Source organism: Tubulanus polymorphus, chromosome 9 (assembly GCF_964204645.1).
Source record: "Tubulanus polymorphus chromosome 9, tnTubPoly1.2, whole genome shotgun sequence".
NCBI classification, from domain to species: Eukaryota; Metazoa; Nemertea; class Palaeonemertea; order Tubulaniformes; family Tubulanidae; genus Tubulanus; species Tubulanus polymorphus.
The window spans coordinates 13313350-13335975 of NC_134033.1; the positions used below are offsets into that span (position 1 = coordinate 13313350).

The 22626-nt window shown below is 36.9% G+C and overlaps 2 protein-coding genes across 2 annotated transcripts in view; both read left to right on the plus strand.

The window, feature by feature from the left end:
* The window catches only part of LOC141910730 (uncharacterized), a 30591-nt gene extending 21204 nt beyond the window's left edge, over positions 1-9387 (plus strand). The window contains exons 17-21 of the mRNA XM_074801469.1: positions 1042-1164; positions 2544-3693; positions 3773-4718; positions 4874-5033; positions 5119-9387. Coding sequence (XP_074657570.1) covers positions 1042-1164; positions 2544-3693; positions 3773-4718; positions 4874-5033; positions 5119-5459 — 2720 coding nt within the window. The 3' untranslated portion in view covers positions 5460-9387. The remainder of the gene's footprint in view (positions 1-1041; positions 1165-2543; positions 3694-3772; positions 4719-4873; positions 5034-5118) is intronic.
* Positions 9388-11055: 1668 nt separating this feature from the next.
* Positions 11056-22291, plus strand: LOC141911362 (glypican-6-like). The gene is made up of 8 exons (XM_074802363.1): positions 11056-11473; positions 12362-12520; positions 13914-14305; positions 15007-15172; positions 15668-15798; positions 16192-16472; positions 16992-17167; positions 18239-22291. The coding sequence occupies exons 1-8, from the start codon at positions 11257-11259 to the stop codon at positions 18493-18495; spliced, it is 1779 nt and encodes a 592-aa protein (XP_074658464.1). The 5' UTR covers positions 11056-11256; the 3' UTR covers positions 18496-22291.
* Positions 22292-22626: the final 335 nt, after the last annotated feature.

Consider the following 22626-nt stretch of genomic DNA (forward strand, 5'->3'; position numbering starts at 1 on the left):
AACTGCGCACTAATTAGAAATTACTTCAGATAGAAATCATATTGATAAGAGTTTGTAGAATAATGCCTCTTGAATATCATTTTCATCTGTATTCATAATAAACTAAAATGATATATAACGAATAGGGTGGCAATTGTTTTGTGTTTCCCCGTCCTAATAGAATGCAGTTAATGTAAATGTTTAATCGTCAGTGAAAGTGATGAACGTTAGTTTTGATGTAGTAATGGTGAAGTGAAATATGAAGCATGTTGCAATGAGCTTCATAATTGGAAATATGATATTTAATGTATGACTAAAAGCAATATACAATCAAAAATTTCTCTTAATTATTCCTAATTTCCTAAATTTGCTGTCCCTAAGCCAGAAATATGTGTTGTTAGGTTCATTGTTGATTTCTTTTATATTGTGTGAAATTTGTTTTGTTTTGAATTTGGATGAAACATTTGTCTAAATAATTCACACACCCTACGTTAAAAATTGGAATTGTCGCAGTCTTATCTGCTGGCTAACGGTACTCACCAGCCCATAGCGAAATGGTAAGGTGGGTTGGAACCGGCATAAAAAGACTGCAGCTTATCTACATTACTTCCGAGTAGTGGTAAGACGATACAAATTTACCAATGAAATGGAGATTTTTGCCACATACTACAATGAATTGAATTTTAGTTTTAACTCATTGAATGAGTCACTGTTTTATGTTCTAGGACAGCGCTAAGCCTTTTGGAGGTTTTAAATCTTTGCAGCTACAAACTTGAGTATTGTATGGAATTCATCCATCAGTATTTTTTTTTCAATTTTAGTTTAGAACCCTGCAATTTTGTTCTTTTTCCAGTTGTTCATTTGCTTGATTTAGAAAAAAAGATAATCAAAATTGTTTGTATGATCAATTCTCAGTTATGAAGGTTCAACGTTCATGTGTCTTTTGCATAATCATTAAAAACCAATTTTGTGTAAATGATTCGCTATAAAAGGATTGTAATATGTATTTGTATGCTCTAGAATTGCCAATATATTATATTAATACATTGCTATGGTTTTCAGGGAATCAATCGATCCTGTACCGGTATTTCAAAGACAAGGGCATATCATTAGTTTACGATGATAGTCTGGAAACGAAGCTTATTAAAGATGAGAAGATCATGAACTGGAACATTACGATCAAAGGTACGCAAATATCTCGATAATCTAAACTCTCAAAATGGACTATCAGACCGCACCAATGGGAGGTTTAGGGTAGCGAACAAACCCCCTAAGATTTTGTGCCCTTCAAAAAGTCAGTGTAAAAAAATTTGGGCCAAGATTTCTCGAAATTTGGATATAATTTTCATGTTTTTTGGGAAAATCAAAAGTGATCTATTCTCAAATGATTAATTCAGTTCATATTCATGATCTGTCATTTCTCAGTAGGAAAGCGCTCCTTTTTCACAGTGAAAAAAGTGCCCTTTTTCTTGAAATAGAACTGCCCCTTTAAGGGATTCAGAGGGTATAGTCAATTCTTAATTTTTATGAGAAATATGTGTATGACAAGTTGAAATTGACTTATTACAAATGTTTTGTGCAGCGATAACACCTGTTAATGTCACGTTCATCAATTCACCTGAACCATGTGCTAAAACAAAGAACTACGGTATCTATATATGTATACAATATCAAGATCATTGTTTATTACGAAAAAAGCCAGTTATCGAAGTCGCAAGACGACAAAATGCAAGTACCTGGCGGTTTTTATTAGGGACAGGATTTCAGCAGCTCAATTAAGTATTAGTGCATAATGTAATTGCGTTATATTGATTAAGCTATTCGACATAATGGCATGTTAATTACAAAACAGCTGCCGCGTCATGCAATCCTGTGAACATTAGATACCAGAAAGGTATGTGTAAATAATATCATTTATACGTTGAAATTAATGTGTATTGATGGATACGCTTCATTTTTCATGTAAGGTATCTAACGAAAATTTAAATTCCTAAATTATGTTTGATTTGCAGTGATTGGTGCAGTGATTATCGTGCTTCTGTGCAAGTCACCGTCATTTCTTGTGCGCAATTGAGTTACTACACCATTCAATCATACCATGTTGATTCATGATATTTGATATAGAGCTACTGCGTATGCTTAATTCGCATGAAGTTGCCGTATGAATTTAGAGAAACTCTGTCATGTGATATCTTTTGGCATAATGTCTTGACAGCAATCACTTCATGGTTGCAGATGTGTGATCATTGCTCTGTTTTATGAGTGACAAATGCCTGATGCTTAATTGATAATCTTACTATAGCTGCGATCACACTGAGACGATCAGGGTTGTGCCAAATTTGGCCCGTGCCTAATAAGAGAGTGCCCTCACACTTAAACCATTCAGTTGATACTAAAAATTGCTCAAATAAAGCGAAGTGAGTCATTTCCAGAACAAGTTGCAGCAATTCGAACACAATCATTTGTCCCGTGCTGAAATTCGGCTAGGGCCTGGTCCGACGTTTTCGGTCTTACTTCATTTTGATGTAACAATACGATTATGATAGCTTCTATCTATTTTGTAGGTCAATTGTCTCGTTGTCCTGGTTACTTGGGAATAGTGATACACGAAACTATAACGCGAAAACAGATTTACCACCAAGACGCGTTGATTGGATGTCCGAAAAAATTTGGATTCATATTCAGTTTTCCGGCGAAGGATTTTTCCAGCGACCATTCGTTCGAGGTCCTTCTGACGGATTCGAATACAACGCATAAAATTTATTTATCAGCGTTATACATACGTAGCAACTCATCGGAGAAAATGAGTCTCGAACCTGATTCGTATACGAATTTACATTCTCCCTGGCCGACTATCGTGGTCATTATTGTCGTTTTCACCGCAATATTAATCTTTCTCTTCTTCGTTTATATGTACATGATTTGTACCGAACCGAAAAAGTCGGATAAGATCATCTACGCTGAGAGCACGATGAACGTTGTGACTGAAGTCGAGAAAAGTAGAAAACGTCTTCCATTTCGCCGGATGAATCGTCAAAATCGTGTGTCTTTCGCGATAGTATACGGTGTGCTACGCGGAGTCTACACGTTGATGTTCACATTTACGGTGTTTCTTGCCATTTTTCTTGCCGTTAATCAGTCCAATTTGTCGATCGTTTCTGATTTCCCGCGATTTCAGAAGAACATCGACGACGAAGGTAAAGTTATGCTTTCAAAAATGGAACAATATCGCGAAAAAGAACTCGGTCGTCAACAACATTTCTTGAACAGTATACAGAGCGCGTGCAATGTGTACACGACTAAACTCTCGAAGCAGTTAGAATTTGATATGACTCGCGTGTACCGAGAACATAACAACCTCGTGTATAATTCATCGCAGTCAATTGTTTCTCATGCTAAAAAAATTGTGGGTGAAAAGATGGCGGTATTCTATGAAGACTTCAAAAAGTTTATGGACCTTTACAACGCGTCGGTGTCGCACGAGTTTAACGATATGTACAGTAAATTCGGCCAGTTCGTCAAAAAAGTCGACGACAATGGATGGCTGAAATTTGCCCACAAAATACACAATATGAGTAAAAGTTTCTGGGACACGGTTACTCCTCTATTAGAAGTACCAACAAAACTTAGTAACCAAGAAGTTGAATTCATTTCGTTCCTCGGTTTACACAAGGTTGATGATATTCAGCTTATGGAGACACAGTTTTGGCAAAGGTATGATTTTATCGGTATAATCAACTATTCTATATAGCGGTATTTAAAGTTTTAATGAATATCTGTTTTTCCGTTTTAGGTACCGAAGTTTGAAACCTTCATTTTCGTTATTCCCAGAGAATGTCTCCACGAACTCGATGCTCGATTATGACTGTCGCGCGTCCGTCGAAAAGATGTCTCCTATCGAATCGTTCCATTTCTATGAGTTCAATTCGGATACGATGACGTTTCGTAGTGACGATAATCCTATCCCGCAATTAGCCGTCAACGTTAAGTCGAGTCAGAATAGTTTAGAATACGATTTTGACGTTACGGTGTTACTTTACGTTTTCATTATTCTAGACGCGTTACTTTTTTTGTTCCGTGTTTTTCGTACGTACAAAACTATCAAAATAATACTTGGCGGTTTCGAAAATTGCATTCACATCGGTATTGAACAAACTGAAATAAAATCGCAACGCATCAGCAGCATGGATGACTTGCAAATACACAAAATGCAGAACCAAGTCATCGGAAATCGATTGGATAAACGTTTTCAGGGGGATATACTCGATGATAGCGATGATATTGTTATATCGGCAATGGATTCGGATAGCGCGCCGACAGTGCTACGGACATGTAAGCAGGATGCGCCGATTTATATGAAAAACGAAGAAAACATTGTTCAAAGAAATATTGTGTTACAGCAGCAGACTCGAGGATCACCTCGTTCGTTCATAATATTTTTCAAGAATGTTCTTCACGGAAGTATATGGCCAAAAATTCTTCTTGCCATCATCAGCGGTTTAATCATTCTGTTGACAGTTGTGATTACTGATAAATTATTGACTGTTAAAGTTATCGATAGTTATAATGGATTCGAACGGTATGCAATTGCCATGGATATAAACCAGGAGCTTACCAATAAGTATGTGCGAGAACAGGCCGAGCATTTGAATTCCGTTTCTATGGAAACTTACAAACAACAAATGCAGCATGAACTCAGGGGACTTCTGGCTGTAAAGCAAAATTTCAATCATGAACAGGTAATATTATATTCTGCATCGAGTATTTACTAATCAACTTATGAACTTAAACAGTCAAGATCATGTTCAAAAGAAAATATCCGAAATCCTTGCCATAGAAAATACCTATATCCAACCTATGTGCTTATGTTCCTGGTACGCTTTTTCAATTTCAGGCTCAAGTATTTGCTGAGTATGTAAAAGAAGTTTGTGATTTATACACAAAACTGTTGGGTGTGTCAAAGAAAATGTGTCCGCTAGATGTTAGTCCAACATTTGTAAATATGGACATATTACCATGTAGTTTCCTGCCTATTGTCCCCAAACCATTTTCTGGTAAGTTGGCAAGATGTGCTTGACAGGAAGTTCCAAATGTGTGGATACCTTTAGTCAATTCTGTTTTCTTTCACATTTTGTGTAGGTTTCAACAGACAATCTTATTTAGAGAAGTTACAAACCGAAACTGAGAGTTATGTGACAGCTGCACGGGACGTTGTCTTCTCCGCGTCTTACTTTACATTAGCCGTTCTGTGTATAGCTATCGTGTTTCATACGTTGGGTGCCGTTATCATGTATTATTTGAGATCACGCGAGTATCTACCCGTAAGACTTTACTACCTCTTACCACGCGCTCCAGTTGGTTTGGACTGTTTCGGACGTCGGCTTCCTGAATATCGGCCGACTTCTCCCGTCAGAAAACCCATTGATCGATCTGGTGACGAATTTTCAGAAAATGCAGACACTCACGAATCTCAAGTATGAAATTGTAATTTATCGTTAGTTCGCGACTAAGTTAGTTTACCTCAAAACTCAATTGTGTAGGAGGCTTGTTGATCGTAAGTATTTTATGTAAAGTGGCAAAAGACTGTAGGGAATTCATTCATATACGCAACGAATTTCAAGTTATTTTCTGTATATACATCAACCAGTTAGGTACGAAGATGATAGATAATATATACTTTTAGATAACCAGTGGGTTGGGCTTTCTATTCACTTTTCGTTTATCACTTCAGTAGGCAGAATTGGATTGCCTTCGATATGGTATGTCTACCAAAGCCATTGCAACAAAACGCATTGTTTGGTACATTGAACGAAACAATGCATTTTTTTCTCAATCCACAGTTGCGTAAAATGTTGTCAATATAGATCTGATTGTTAAAAGCATTTCACCGTCGAGGTGGGCATAGTGTCAGTGGACCCTTTATAGTTGATAATAGTGTATGCAAAAAAAACGTTGTTATAGGTAAAATATGTGTATAAACGATTTTGTGAAAGATATGTCTTCTAACTTGTCTCAAAATTATGGCAAATGGCTGTTTTTAGATATATGTACCATATTAATAATCATATATTACTACTACTTTCAAGGATTCAGTAACGAATTCAGTTCATTAACGAAATCCAAGTATTTTTGTGATTATTTGATTTTCTTAACGAAACATGAAGTACAGAATGACAAAGTTGTATGAAAATAACTCTTAAAAAAACATTCTACTTTATTGAATTTTCAGATAATGCATCAGTATTCCCAACAGGTTTCATCATTCCATTCCAATGTAATTAACTAGTTCATGCAGATCATCGTGTTTCATTGTGAAATCTGATTTCATTCCAAATATATTCCATTTTGCCATCATAACATAAGTATTCTTAAGCTTAACACGCTGCTGGTAACGGTGTACACAATTATATACCAGTTAATCACAATACAAAGAAGAAAAGCCAAAAGAAGCTAGACACGCTCGGATCCACTCATGGACGTTACGATTATGGAAAAGCCTGAAAAAATGTACATTGACATCATAATTTGTTTGCCAACCAATGCTGGAGACTTGTCAAAAAACAAAATAAAAAGGGATTTACAAACTTAAAGGTTATATAATGTACTGCACGGTAAATCACATGTTGTTTATGACCACCAATATGGCGTATTCACGTAGAAAAGGCACATGGCTGCAAGAGCTCTGTAGTTTTTACACGTCCATGATAAGGCTAATCGAGTGGCCTTTGTTAAGTTACTGGTAGTGCCAATGTATTGTAGAAAGGAGGCCTCCGCAATGTTGTCTGTTTATGTTCAGGATATTTAATTGTTTCTGCCTTGTAATGTTCCACATTTTAAGTACCTAGCTATGCCCAAGCGCAACCTGGGATTGTTAGTTTTCAAGGCGGCTACCTGAGTAACTGGTACTAAGGGATAGATAGATTTATTTTTTTGTGAAAGAACTTTGTGGAAAAAATAACACCCCCATACTCAATCAGTTTTAGAACTTGAGGTTTAGCAAGAAATCAATTAAGCAGTGATGCTCTCCTTTCTCATTTCAGAAGTATCACAAATCTTGTAATAAGACATCCAACATTTTTGGGTAAAGGCCACAAATAGTTTCACTGACTCATCTCTGGGGTCATTCATTTATTACGTATTGGGTGAGGGGTCAGTGCAATTGCATTCTGTAATGCTTTATGTATAAGAAAAAATGGCCAGTTTTGTGTACAGGGGAAGGTTGAAAAATTCAAATTTTATGTGTACGTAATAAATGAATGATCCCTAAGAGATGATATAGATGTAGTGGGTCGCTTGTCAAATAAACTGAAAAAAACCATAACTTAACTGCTTTGCATTTTCATTTGCTTATATTATATACCTGTGTGAAGAATTTATGTATACATTTTATAGAAAAATATAATTTGTAAATATTGTTGATAATTTAGATATATATGTGAGTGTAAGATAGATATAGAATTGCTGTCAACTGCGGTTAATCGGCAGAACATGGAGCCAAGTTTTTTGGCTTGGATGTCCATTTGGTAATATATACATTTCTCTGCCATGAATAAAAAAAACCTGATCAGTTCAAATTATTGTTGATATTCAAAACTGTAAAAAGCTAAATGGAACATTTTCTATTACAGATACTTAGATCAGCTACTCCCATTCACATCCTGATACCTGATTCTCTGATAAAAGGCATATTTGACTATGTGGACCTTGTGAGTCCAAAACTTGAAATGTAAAAAAATGAGTGTACATAATATGCGTGGTGATAGCGATAGATTCCAAATTACAATATAAATGAAAAAGTACTAAAGCTGGAATGTGAAATTGGACAATGGCTGGGAGTGACCATTTGAAACAGTTGAAAAATTAACAGATTTCGTACTTCTCCGTTTCATATTGTGGGAATCTATTGAAAAAATATATGCATAAAATGTTCTCTTACAAAATGATCGTAACAAATTACAGATTATGAATTACCCATTGGACAGATTGTTTCAAAAATATATGTAGGCCTACGGATTAAGTACTCGTGCATGTATGAGGGCTGAACTGGGGACTGATGAACCAAAGTTGACTGTGTTTGTAAATATTGTTACGTGTAAATACAATGAGAGAGAGTGAGAGTGAGAGTGAGAGAGAGAATTATGTACCGTACATGTATAGTGAATTTTCTTATTTTGATATAGAACGCGGTGGTCATAGTGAGAATTATATCACACAACAATTAGTTTCTTTTAAGAATATTTTTTACAGTTGTGCAATGATGAATTTGTACTAGAAAATCTACTCATTAGGCTAAAAAGAATCGATACCTTGTTTCTAATTTCTGCTGAGCTTAAAAGTTGACCCGGCCGGCCTCCTATCTACCCTGTACATTACTTTTTTAAATCGTGATAAAGCTAACAATAACTGACCCGGCAGCTATAAAAATGAACTGGATTACAAATCTTATTGCACTTTACGAAATGACCCGGCCGATTAGGAGAAACAAGGTATCATTTTTTTGCCTTATATATGTAATATATTTTACGGTTTTGGCAAATTTGAATTATACTAAATGATATGTACACATTTGTATTCCATTAAACTTATTTTGTATCGATCCGATCTGATCTATTTAAAAGATTGCATATCCGTTTCTACGCTGACTAAAACGCTATAAAACCCATTGATGAAAAGGCAAGAAAGTTCTGATGGATTAACGAGCTAAAAAACCCTACTAGTTTAGACTAATATTTTTCATTAGACTCTTAACTAGGGATTATACATTGTAATAAGGTAAACAGCTATGCACGTGTGTGAACATGCCAATTCAGTATACTCGGCGAATAATCTCAATTTGCTTTACATTTTAACTGGTTTGTCGTTTAGACATAGAACGTTCGTATTAATATCTCTTAACGTATCTGAAAGATTTGCCCATACTTCATCAACCTGCAGCTATCAAACTGCTGTCTGTATGCATCCCCTCACACGTTCATCGGACATTCATTATTTTCCCAAAACATGGTCAGACATCGCCAGCCCCTATACCCCAGACATATTCTTTGAAAATGAATTAGGGTGTCATGTCTGAACCATCAATTTTAGACAGACATTTACCATGAAATAAATGTGTCGTTTAGACATCGCCATTCAAAAGGTGATCGTCTGGAGGGGCGGGTACCGACGGCAGATTGGCGGCTGCATTTGTCTGGACATAAATCTTCATTTTTTTGCTTGTGAAATTAAATTTTGAAAAATTGTTGGAACTTATATTTATTCATTAAATAAATCTTACAAGGACCAATAATCCCCAATATATTGGCCCAACTTATGACATTTTTCCCATTGGCAATGTATGATGTCCCAAAGCTTCGTATACGTTCCATGACTCTGTTAGAAAATCGCTTTGAAAAATTATGTCAATAAACATTTCATCTGTATACATTCTAGTTTACATTTTATTTTTCATCTTTATTTAAGGAAGGAACGATGGTACTCGCGATACGTTGACAAATAGTTTAAATAAGACACGAAAAATGACTTGAAAGTTAATCGAAGCCTTGAGAAATAACACATATATTGATATTGTCGACTGAACTGACCGATAATCAAGCAGTCTACCTATATTAGCCCAATACACTGATGACAGTGCACATCCTCTCAAAAATAATTATTGAAATCTATTGAAAATAAGATAAAAGTGTGATGAAATATATTCAATTGCAAAGTAAACGGAAAAAAAACACCGGACTGAAACATACATGCTGGGCTAACCAGGATACAAGAGAGCTACGGTACAAAAACATATCTTAACTTTTGTAGCAAGAGATACAAAAAAGGAACTCCATCGACAATCTCCTTGCCTTAAAGTCTGCTGAGGAAACCACCAATTAAGTATTCAAAACGCGAAGAAAGCCAGGGCAGACAAAATCGAAAAGTATGCATGCAAACCCAGATGAAATTTGGTCAACCTTCCGAACAATGACCAAAAATCACCCTAGAGATCATCGTCAGGTGACAATGATCTCTAGGGTAAGATCGAAACGTCGTGTCTTTTATATGTTTTAGATTGAATAAATAAATTTCTGGTTTTTAAATTCTTTTAATCTGTAAATAGTGGGATTTTATCTTATTATCCGTTCACCACGTTTGAGTGTGGTTATCGTTCTATACGGGATTATGATATTCTTTTGAGCTCTGCGTTTTGTGGTCAGGTCATTACGGATAGGCTAGTTTCTTGAGAGCAGTTCTTATATGTTTGATTTTTTTATCTAAAAACATTCGATCACAAATACGTAGAGCTAGAAGAAATAATCCTTGGTTAATTTGATATCTTGCACTTTCGATATTTTCCTTTTCGATTTTGTTTGTGTTGCTACATGGGTATACCTACCTTTCCTTTGCTTTTTCTCCATTACCGGTACGGTGCAATTAAGGCCCTGAGAGGATAACCTAATTCTTTCTAACATTTATTATCCGAAGATTGTTTCGCTGCTCTGTTTCAGTGGGCCAACGAGTTGTTGTTTGTGAAATCTGAATTTGAACATAATTTGTATTTTGAATTTTTAAACTATTAACTTTGACGTGGAGAAAGTTTTTAAAAAAATAGAACAATCTACTGTTCGGATAATTATCATTTAATTATCTAGCTCTACCGCTGAAAATGGATCCAATATGATTTATTGTCTTGGGATACCACAAGACACGAATGACGTAAACTAAGCAAGATAAGGCCTCATGTACAAATAAGGTAGACTGAGTATATTAATCGAATAGTTTATGTATTCGCCACAGTATTTAGGGGCAGCACTAGACGATTGAGACAGAATTTTACAGGTTTTGTTCGATATTTAGGACTACCCGGTTTTGAAAGGACTGAAAAGAGTACCTGCCTGAGCTAGGACGGCTCCGCAAAAATCAAAACTGTCTGTACGGATTGATGATTTTCTGTATAAGCCCTTCCAAACGCAGTGATAAAGAAAATATCCCCGTATTTATTCCATTGATTAACCCAGACTTTCATTTTGAGAATATATGTAAGGGTTACTTTAAAACCATCGCGTTTCGTCATCTTCACTCACCAGAGGGCGTTGAGAGTTCTGTGTGGTGAAGATGCGACCTGAAATTGGGTTCAGATTTGGAATGAAACTGCGTCACAAACGAGGAATTTGACGAGGACGATCGGGGAATCGGAACCACAACCTAAATGCGCGCTCGCCTTTTATTCAATCGAAGGGATTTCTAACTGGGAATATTCGATACTTTTGACCGGAAATTATAAATAACTTTTGTTGTCAAATGAAAATGGCTGCCATCCTGGGCAGCAATGGCGGCGGCGGCGGACTAGCAGCAGCAAACCGTCCTCCTCTTCCTTCGAGGATGTTAATCGTGGCGATCGTGTTGTTATCGGGGCTGGTTTCCCGTGCAATAGCTACTATAGGATGTTCGGAAGTAAGACATTCGTATAAAATGAAAGGTTTCGACGAGTGGGAAGTGCCGTTCAAAGCGATTTCAGGTAAGCCGTTTCTACATTTGTTCATTCATTCTCTCGCATGAAAAAGAAATATCGATTTCTTATAATCACAGTCAGTGTTTGTTAAGATTTTATGTGAATCATCTGACCGTATGTGTCTAGTCTTGCTTTCTTCAGTTTTTCATAATCTTTTATGCACAGAAATATGAATTGTACTCTTGTTAAAACAAGCAATCGATCAATCAACCCAATGTTGTTATAATTTAGGATAAATCAAGTCTTGAATGTATCAATTGAATTAGCAATTGCTATAAATGCTGGTGCTGTTTGTACTAATAGATGGTATGGCATTTGGCTGGGATACTGCGTTGAAGATCATTTTACACTACACTGCTTATTTATCATAATTTATAGTTCTAAGCTCTATGCTGAAATGATAAATCTTTAGAACTGGGTGGGTTGTAAGGAACGTGGCCTTTAGAATCTGCGTTTTGTTTGTTGTTTTTATATGTATGACATCTAGTCGGTAGCTTGCTGGAGTCGTAAATTGATTTGTGCCGTTTATTTTTGCATCTCAGGAAAGCGGTTAGACAGCTCCTTGTCAAACTGTATTTGTTTTGGGTCATTGGAAAAACAAATCCGGGTTGATTCAGTGGTCGGGTGTCCTATATACGCTAAAAACAGCTGCGCCTCGTCTGTGCAACTGTATTCCTCAGTAGTTTCAACGGCAGGAAAAAATATCCTTCAAGAAGGACTTGTAGACTTTTTTGTTGAGAAAGGGGTCCTTATTAAGGGAGTGCCTTTCGACATTTAGTCGCTATACAAATGACAAGTGCATTGAATTCAGTCATTCACATCGTGGCCCCATTGAATTGCTCACATGCACCACGCTGTTCTTCACTAATCAATTTCTATAAATTAATTTTCCAGGTGAACATTTACAGATATGCCCTCAAGGGTTTACGTGTTGCACAAAGGAGATGGAAGCGAAATTTTCCAAAAAAAGCATCAGCGATTATAAGAAATTTTCAGGCGAAACTATGGACGTCCTTCAGAATACGTTTCGCTCGCGAACGCAGAAGTTTGACAGTATGTATCACAAATCAGTGCAGCATTTATTTCTTGTGAAAGCAAAATGAGGGTCTTTTATATACATTGCTTTTATGGGCGGAAAAAGAAATCAATTCTTCGCAAAATCATTCAATTTTAGAAATGTTCTTCCAAACTTTTTTTCCTAACAACAAACTTAAGGAGACCTTGTTAGAACAGATACTAAGATCGTTCGTTATATCCAGTATGAAATTATTGAAATTGTCCTTATAGGATTATATTCTAGATTTGTAATAGGCCTAACCGATTAATGGTTATATCTGAGTTTTGTCACAACCAGGTTCCACTGAAACGTTTCTGACTGCTTATAATTGTGGTTAGGTACCGTTAAAAAAAGAATATACGAAATCTGAAATCTTTACGTATTGGTTTACATGTTACTGTGGGTTTTGGCCGTTCGTCAAGCAGAAGGTTATAAGAGTGCTGATCATGAGTAATGATTAACACATGATTTTAATATAAAGCACCGTATGTGTACCTGTATAGAACACTTGTACGGGCTATTCACACAGACTGACTGCATTCCATTTCAATGACGTCATCTTCTGGGAAATCAGAGGTCACAATGCTTGCACCCACATATCTTTTTTCGTTATAAGTGAATAAATGATTGTGAGCCAGACAAATTTGCACGATTATGATAATTGCGTTTGCACTATTTGCATTATTGGCAAAATAGCCATGTATGAGTTCACTATTCAATGACTTCAAAGGTCAATAATACATTAATGTGGGTGGTTGCTCAAGCCAGCGAGTTATACAGGGATCTGTTTGCCTCGATTTAAAAGAATTTCTAAGTTTTCAACGACAAAATCTATTCAAAAATTGGTCCCACTGAACAGAGCAAAGAATTGTATCATTACAAACATTTTGTATGTTGTATGAAATAACATGTTGATGTACTCCTATAACAGAATTTACACAAGCCAGAGTTATACACAGGGGGACTGTATGATGCCGTAATCTAAAACAGAATCGCTAAGTTTTCAACAGGAAAAAACTATCAGAAAATCCACCCCATTGAACGGCGTTGCATCATAATATAAACATCCTGAATACTGTGGAACCTGTTGATGTACTGGACAAAATATTATACATGATAATATATTGGTATATTGGACAAAATACATGAAATAACCTAATTGAAACGCCAAGTAATAATCGCACCCTCCACCAATTGACATTATTGTGGTGAATGATTTGTTATTCCGAGAACAAATCTTAGTACCTTGGGTAGGTGTTGATTTTGGGGTGAAAAAAAGGTTTAGGTCACCGGATCTTTCACTTAGAAAAAAACACCTTATCTTCCTAAAAAAAAACCTTATCTTCCTGTTCTATTTCATGAAATTTTTACGCTTTTTTTTTCTTGCAGGATTTTTCACGGAATTATTGGAAAAAGCGAAAAGGGATCTTCACGACATGTTCGTTCGTACGTATGGTTTACTGTATCAACGCAACTCTTTCGTTTTCACGAATCTATTTCACGATCTACAAAGTTATTACAAAGGCGAAGATCAAAATCTCAGCGACGTGCTCGACCAGTTTTTCACCGTTTTAATGCAAAAAATGTTCGAACTGTTGAACGCGCAATATCAATTCGATCAGACGTACTTGAACTGCGTGACAGAGTTCATGGATAAGTTGAAGCCGTTCGGCGACGTGCCGCAAGTTCTGTCGCATCAAGTGAAACGGGCGTTCATAGCGGCGCGTACGTTCGTACAAGGTCTGGCGGTTGGACGAGGCGTTATCGAGGAAATTACGAAGGTAAGATATGCAAATATGGAAAACTCGGGAATCAGGGGAAAAAAATGGAGAAATTTGAATAGATTTTGTGACAAAAAAGATGCTATTGACCGCGCAATTCTTAAGTATCAATACATCATTCACGAAAAATGGTAGCTTTTGAAACCAACAATTTCTCCATTCACCTGTTGTAGATTCATTCGGGGGATTATGTCTTAGATTTCATGGAGAAATCGGGGAATTCGGAATAAAGTGGTCGCTGATAGTTAGTGTTGATAACCTCCTCAGTATAGCAGCATAGCCAGCGCGTCGAGAATAGATTATAAGATTAAATCCCATTTATATGTACAGATGTACTGTATCTCGGGAAAGCGTCTGAAACGTTGTATACTGATTCGCATTTTCAATAGATAGATTTTGCTTTTTAACCAATCATGGGTTTTAATGCATCATCGATGCGTGGGTCTGGTACCTTGCAATTCGTAAGGACAGCCCTAAAGGCTTGCATTGCATCATCATTTAACATATTTTATTTATTCCAATCATATATGATATGAATGTAGTTAATGAAAATGAAATAGATATTATTATCATACTGCTTGATCAGGGAAAATGTCGCTGTCTGATTTCTCAGTCGTAAGCTCAGTGGCTTCCTAGTATAATGAGAACAGAAGCCGAGTGTTATAAGTCGTTACTCGCATCGATTAATTATATATCTTCAGGTTCAGCCGACTGCGTCTTGTAAGAAAGCTTTGATGAAGATGATATATTGTCCTCACTGTCGAGGGTTACCGCGTGCGTTGCCGTGTCAGAACTTCTGTCTGAACGTAATGAAAGGTTGTCTCAGTTACCATTATAACCTCAATACCGAGTGGAATAATTATGTGGGTAAGTTCAAATTAACTGTCTGTAGGGATCAACCTATTGTTCAAAGCTGGCGATTTTGTACCCAGGGTCCTTTCAATTCCTCGATTCCTTAATAACTCCTTCTAAAAAAAAAAGGAAAAATAATTTCAAAGGTGCTTGAATCTCCTTTAATTTGAGCAAAACGCCCAAAACTCTTGAGAAATTTAGGCAATTAGAAATATTTGTAGTTGTACAATCAGTAGACTTCCTAAATCAGTACAGTTGGGATCAGGATTTTATTTTTACTCAATTAGGCTGTTACCAAATTAGAATCGGAGTTCAGTATGTTAAAAGATAAAGATTTGCTTATTAAACTACCTAATTAATGGTATGCCGAGATGAAAGTACTGATTTAGGAGTCTCGAAATTTGAAATGTTCTTAATATATAGGAACCCTCCTGGTACATTATCTTGGTGCCATTTCTGTCACATCACTTAGATTATTATCGTTGATATATTCACTCGTCTGTTTTATAGATGCACTGATGTCGTTAGCGGAAAGATTAGAAGGTCCTTTCAACATCGAAGCCGTCGTCGATCCTATAAATGTAAAGATCTCCGACGCGATCATGAATTTCCAGGAAAATAGCGGCGAAGTCTCGTCTAAGGTATCGTGTGTTATTGAATCTCTTTCTCCAGTGTTTTATAGCTCGGTATTTACATTAGAACTCACTTACTCTGATGACTACGTCCTCCCTGGATTACTCCTAATTAAGTAAAATCTTAATTATTAATGATAGTTCGAAATGGATACTGGTTACATCTCAAATGAAGTGAATATCTGCAAATAATTTAGCATTTTACTGTTGTTCCAGGGAGGTTTGCCCAAAATTAAAATGAAAACATTTTACTCCTGTATCATTCCCCCCAAAAAATTTCCCATAGCTGTCCCTGGTTAACAGCTAGTGCGCTGTTGGAATTATTAGAAACTCTGTCAGTACATGTTCGATACAATCCTACATAAGCTGATAGCTAAATGACGTGTTGTTTAATGATTGCAGGTATTTGCCGGATGTGGCCAGCCTCGTTTGTCCGGACGGCGCAAACGTGACACCCACGAGGAATATCCGTTCGGCGATTGGAATTACAATAACAATAAAAACTATGTGCGCCCGACGACAGCCGCCGGGACTAGTCTCGACCGTTTGGTGCGAGACATCAAAGGCAAAGTGAAGATGGCGAAAGACTTTTGGGCGAATATATCGTACGCGGTGTGCGATGATCCGAAAATAGCCAGCAAGGAAAAAGATGACGCTTGTTGGAATGGCCTCGGAAAGGCAAAGTTAGTATAGAAATACTTTGTTAGCATTTTTGTGCCACTTTTCAAAAATGCCCGTGAGGCAACTTGGCTATTTCGTACATTTGTCATAATGATGTTAAGACACTCCAGTTAAAATTTAGCTTGTTTTAAAACAGATAGCATGATCTAATGTCTTTATCAATTTAACTTAAGAGGACTTCAGGATACAGGTCTTAATAAGACCAGAATGGACTAGCAGTTGATCTAAATTTACTCTTTTAGTACAATTGCTAGCCCATTCTGGTCCTCTAAAGGTCTGTATCGGGTATGTGCTGCGAAAACTGACTGAGCTAGGCTCTATCCAACGTCCTCTCCAAGTCAAGTTGAAATAGACAATACAGGCTAACTGATTGTTCCTAGATAGTTGTTTTGTCACTCTTTGACAGAACCTAAAAATTGCTAAGTATCATATTAGCATGTTCCTATCTGACCTTAAAAGTGTCCTTATAAGGACCAGGTTCGGTGAGTTTCGTATAAACGTTTTCAATTCTCAATTTCTAGATATATGCCTGGAGTCAGTAAAGATGGTCTAGACAATCAAGTCAGTAATCCAGAGGTTGAGGTCGATATAATGAAAAAGAACTCAATTATTGAACAGCAAATACTGCAGTTACAGTTGATTACTGGCAAACTACAAAGCGCTTACAACGGACAAGAAGTTGATTGGATTGACACAGGTATTTATATTATATTGATCGTCCGATAGTGAAAATTAGTATATAGAATATGACTCAATTTCGATGATTCACTTTGAAATCTGATGAACTATTATTTAGTCATCGGTAATGTCAGCTGGAATGATTATCATTATTGATCATTCATTTATTAGGGGCAAGTGTAATTGCGTACTGTGATGCTTGTATATGAAAAAATGGTCGATTTTGCGTACAGGATTGAATAAGTCAAATTTTATACGTACGCAATAAATGAATGATCCCTAATAGCCTATTGATAAGTTATCCTTGATTCACTCGATTAACTCCAGTGTTCTCGCTGAGGGGTTTATAGAACACTCTAACCCACTTTAGTCGAAGCTATTTGGATTCATTGCCTTAGCAGCTATTCATGTGTTTGGGAACGGTTGAGACGATTTTTAGACATTTTGACATTTCGAAATATTGATCAACTGTTTGAACTAGGATGTTAGTCTGTATCCTCGACGAGGGGAATATCAGAGGCCATAGAAATGAGGTTAGAGTGTCCTGCCCTAGTAAATAGAATTAAATCTTGAATGTCTGAAGTCATATTTGCTGCTTTATTCGGGCATCTGGCTTATTAGTTTATTGAGTTAAAAATGCTTGTGGAGTTAAAAGCTTTATTTTTCGAAAGGGCACTAGATAATCGCGACCGTATTGCTCAATATGGCACATACATATGTACATCTTCACCCGTCAAGGGATTCGAACACACTACGCTTAAAGCTGTTCCCCGAATCCCTTGACCTCACGAGTCGTTGGAGTCGTTACTAGCCGACCAGAATCCAGTCGTACCAATCACAGACTTGTAACAAACCGTCAGTAGACTTCTGTCGGTTTTCCCGTTAAATTGACCAATCAGCGAACGTTTTACCGAACGCAAATCGATATATGACATCACGCGCAACAGCGCCAGTAATGAAATCACGCTTCGTGAGGCCAGGGGGCTGGAGGAAGCGAGTTCGGGAGTGATACCGGACCCCTGGCAAGCGAGGATGACATATGAAGTAATTTCATGTAGTAGTACTCATTCAATATAACATTATTTTGCAGCTGATTCAGATGGTAGCAGCGGTAGTGGTCAATCCAGCGGCAGCGGTTCCGGAGACGGACAGGACGTCAACAGCGGAATCGGTTTTAACGATTACACGCTACCACCGGTGCAACCACCCGGCAATAAAGGTGTACGGACGCATACGGGCCTTTCGATCGATGACAATAAAAATGCCGCGCCCGGCGGTAGTATTACGACAACAATCACGACGATATTACTTCCGTTTTTACTCGTTTTAATACAGCACTTACGTTGATATAGTCCACATTTTTCGACACATTTGTACGAAGATTGAAATAACGATTGTATATTATTATAAGAATATTTAGGATGTGCTCTGGTTGTAAATATGAACGTGGACTTTTGTGGTCGATCAGATTATTTCTATATGCAAAAAAAAGATTTGGGAGGTTGAGTTTTGGATGCTTGTATTCTTGGAGTTTAAATATTGCTGTTAGATCTGTGTAATTACATTTAGTGCATTGGATATCGCATCTCAAAGGGACCATTCATATGTTAACATGCCCGTTGGGGGGATGTGGATTATGTCTGTTGCGTACAAGTCTGTGTAGGGAGGGGGGTAAATTATATGTTGTACGTACACCGATATGTCTATTGTACGAGAAATTTCTGAGACCGCAAACTACCGATACGGCACAAAAGCCGATACCTCGAAAACTAATAATTACGTTACGATACTGCGCAATACTGATCTGATATCAATCTAAAATGTACCGTGAATCTTCGTAATACGTATGCAGGGGGAGCTCTAAATGAATGCGCACTCGCGTACAGGGGATTTCATGCATGCATGATAAATGAATGGTCCCTTATGAAGATAAGTCCAAGCCATTTACTCGTTCCAGTTTAGTTTCCTCAATGTATTCAAATTGTGGACTCTGACTCCCGTACCTCTGTATATTGTCGTCTAGATACTAGTTTGCGATATATCGGTCAGGGGTTTGTCCAGAGGCTTTATCTTATACGCTGAAACGATAGAACGATAGAAGTTAATGATGCGGTGGCTGAAATCCAAAAAGGCCACAAAATTTTCCCTATTTATATGGAAATTAGCGGAACGAAGAGAGACTTGTTTTCCTTGAAGTTAAAAGCTAAATTCTGTTTAGATATGTCACTACTATAATAGCTCAAACAGTGCGAACGAGCGTCGGAAAACCTGAAATGCCAAGTAAAACACTTGCTAGGGATTTTGTTATCGGGAAATTTCTCGGAAACTCTTTCTGGCGTTGTTAGGGTCTGTATTTTTCGTGTTTTCCCGACGTTCATTTCCTGAAAGCTCGGTGCAAATATTATTGAACAGAACTCGTTTGTTTCGTCGTTCTAGTGTAATGTATAGTTATATATATGGTTTAAAAAGATTTTTACGGCATTTATTTGTTTTATTCGGAAACGGTTAACTTTTTGACTACTACGATACGATTGACTCCGCTTGTCACGGGGCCGATTGCCTCGCGTAGTCGCGCGAAATTTTAAAAACATTTTCTACCGAAATTCATGCGTGACGCGAACCCGTCGACGCTCCGACTAAGCGGGGTCTACTGCAAATGAATTTACGTCTTCAAAGTGCCAGCGGTCACAAGAGGTCACAAGAGGACATACGGTTTCATTAAACGCGAATATTTGCATTGATAACGAAATAAATCATGGAAATTACAATGTAGATTAGACATTGTAAAAAATAGATATTTGTATTTCTAACTTGTGCTTATGAATATATTTCAATCGGTGTATTTTGAAAATAAGTGTTTTGCACAGTATAATGTAGACAAATACATGTAGACTAAATGACACATTTCTTGTCGGTTCAATGCGAGATTTAGTTGTGTAATAGATCTTTGAAATATGCTTCTCGAATTATGCATCTTGTAGATATATATATATATGATTTCCGGGAGGAAAATATGTTTAACATTTAGAATGTTTTATCAATCGCGGTTGATATGGATATGGCTTTTAATTAAATAGGTTCTGTGTTAAAGTTATAAACATTTTTTGCGGATATCTCGAGATGCAAGTGTTCATTGAATATGAAAACCAGTTGTTGTCCAGTCGTGACGATCGTTAACTTCATTAACCCCGACCCTCTTACTTCAGTCGATGCGGTCGAACCTCGATAGTACGATCTTAATCGTCGTTTTAACCAAATTTCGTATTATATACAAAAACCGACTAAGCTTTACTACTATTTTACTACCGTTAAAGAATGGCAGGGAATCCTTATAAATAATCGTTCGTAGTTTTCATTAGGAATCGTACTAACCAGGTTCGACCGAGTGGATGTAATTCTATATTAAATTGTTGATATTATTTATTTATTGTGTATGCTAGTATAAAAATACATGATTATTAGTTTCTGTTTCGTATAGGATGTCATTATTTAAGCACATTATTGTAGTAGTGTTGGTCGAGAACTACGTTTGCTCTTCACTCAGACACTACGTTGTATGTTATATGTTTCGGGGCCCTGTTGCACATTTTGCGGCCCGAGTTGTCTTTAAATCGTGAGACTGGTGTTAAGTAGCAAACTGGTCTTAAATCGAAGGCAGGTTTCGATTGGTCTCTACCAATTCCAGGACCCAGTTATACAATTCTGTGTTCAGATTTGACTCATCGGAAATGAACTGATTTTAACTCAGAGATGACTTCTATCGCGGCTGGGTCCTGAATATTGGTTTCAACGTGAAATGCTCTACAGGGTCCCTACTACTCCTTGATTCCTAGAAAACTCCTCAACAAAAAATGCTTTTGAAGGTGTTTGAAGCTCCTTTTATTTGAGCAAAATGTTAGAAACTCCTAAAAAACTCGTTTAATTTTGAGAAATAGGCAACTATTTTTAGAAATAGTTCAGTAGACTGACTACCCCTAAATCGGTACAGATGGAACCAAGTTAAGGTAGTTTAAAGGATAAAAATATGTTAACAGAACCATAATATTAAGGGTTTACCGAGATAAACAGTACCGATTTAGGAGGAGTCTACTGTAATTGGGATACATGAAAGTAATGCGGACAATTCCTAGAAAATTTATTTCTTTAAAACTGATCCAGGAATGACTGATGTGTAGGGACCCTGCTCTACCTATTCCAAATAACGTAATATTGATGCAGCGGGTAGAAAGAATTGGTAATCTGTAATATCTATTCCTAAACATGAGCGGAATTGAAATCTGCCTCAACCAGCCGGTGGTGGTCAGGTCACACGTGTAAATCTTGTGTCGAAACACATACGGTATTTCGATTATACCTCAAACGAACAATCCATAGTTGAACATGAAAAACATTTACAATTTTTATCGATGCCCTGTATGCAAAATCTCTGACCTCGCGTACTTATTGTACCGTCATCTCTGCGCTAACAGCGTCGTTAGACGACGACGCGCTCTATAAGTAATGTTCGAATCATGAAATTTATATTTATTTAAACTGTACGTTTATTCGTAGATGAATGAAATTATATTTCGATGTTGCTCATGTTGGACGGTCCCGATGCACCGGGTCGATTACTGTAGTCGTTAGTGTGCAGGAAGTCCTCGTTATCCTATACTTAAACTGTCGATGTTGTTGCGTATATTTTTTTCTCTCGCGCTTGGCATACATACTGGACCGGGCCAGTTAGTAAGGAAATTACTGTTTTTTGTTGAGGTAGTGTGATAAATTAATTTTATGACCCATTTTAACAGGGTAATGAAGTGAAAAAAAGATATCTCATAACAAAATGTAGAAAACAGTTAGTAGTTTTGTGGACCACTCCTCTTTAGGTCAACAATTCTATGTATTTCATGAATCTCTAATGTATTTAATTGATGTGAAACTGTACTTATTGTTTATTAGTGCAGGACACTGATTTCTGAATCAAAGTAACAAGCGATTTTACTATCAAATTTTCCGAAATAAAAATTCAAATACATGTTTGAAGTAGTGCGTCATTTGGTTTTCGAATGTACAATCAATGTGAAAAAGCTGTTTGGGTTACATTTCCTTTTTTGGGAAATAAAATTGAATATTTAAATACTCATTTAAAGCATAATGTACATTAAGGATATTTTATTTCAATAAAGTTTATATGAAATGAATCATATCCGTCTGTGTGTGTAACACTGATTCGGGCATTTCCTGGGATACCCGGCGGTTATCAGGAGGCGACACGTTCTCACCTGTACAACAGTAAGGCATGAGAGACCTTCAGGTTGTTTATAACCTTGAGGTACCATCGTGACTATTTTTATCAGCGCAACCTTCTCAAGCGATCGTTCTCCGACCTATTCACACTACATCGTTTGTAGCAGGTATACATTACTAACAGCGACGGTATTGCTACATTTTGGAAAACAATCGTTACAGCCTCGAAACGCGTTTACTTCAAACCAA

Bases quoted from the DNA above. Each gene is read 5' to 3' on its own strand.
- LOC141911362 (XM_074802363.1), top strand. From the start codon at position 11,257: ATGAAAATGGCTGCCATCCTGGGCAGCAATGGCGGCGGCGGCGGACTA. The intron at 11,474-12,361 runs GTAAGCCGTTTC...TTAATTTTCCAG, and splicing joins GCCGTTCAAAGCGATTTCAG to GTGAACATTTACAGATATGC. The intron at 15,173-15,667 runs GTAAGTTCAAAT...TCTGTTTTATAG, and splicing joins CGAGTGGAATAATTATGTGG to ATGCACTGATGTCGTTAGCG.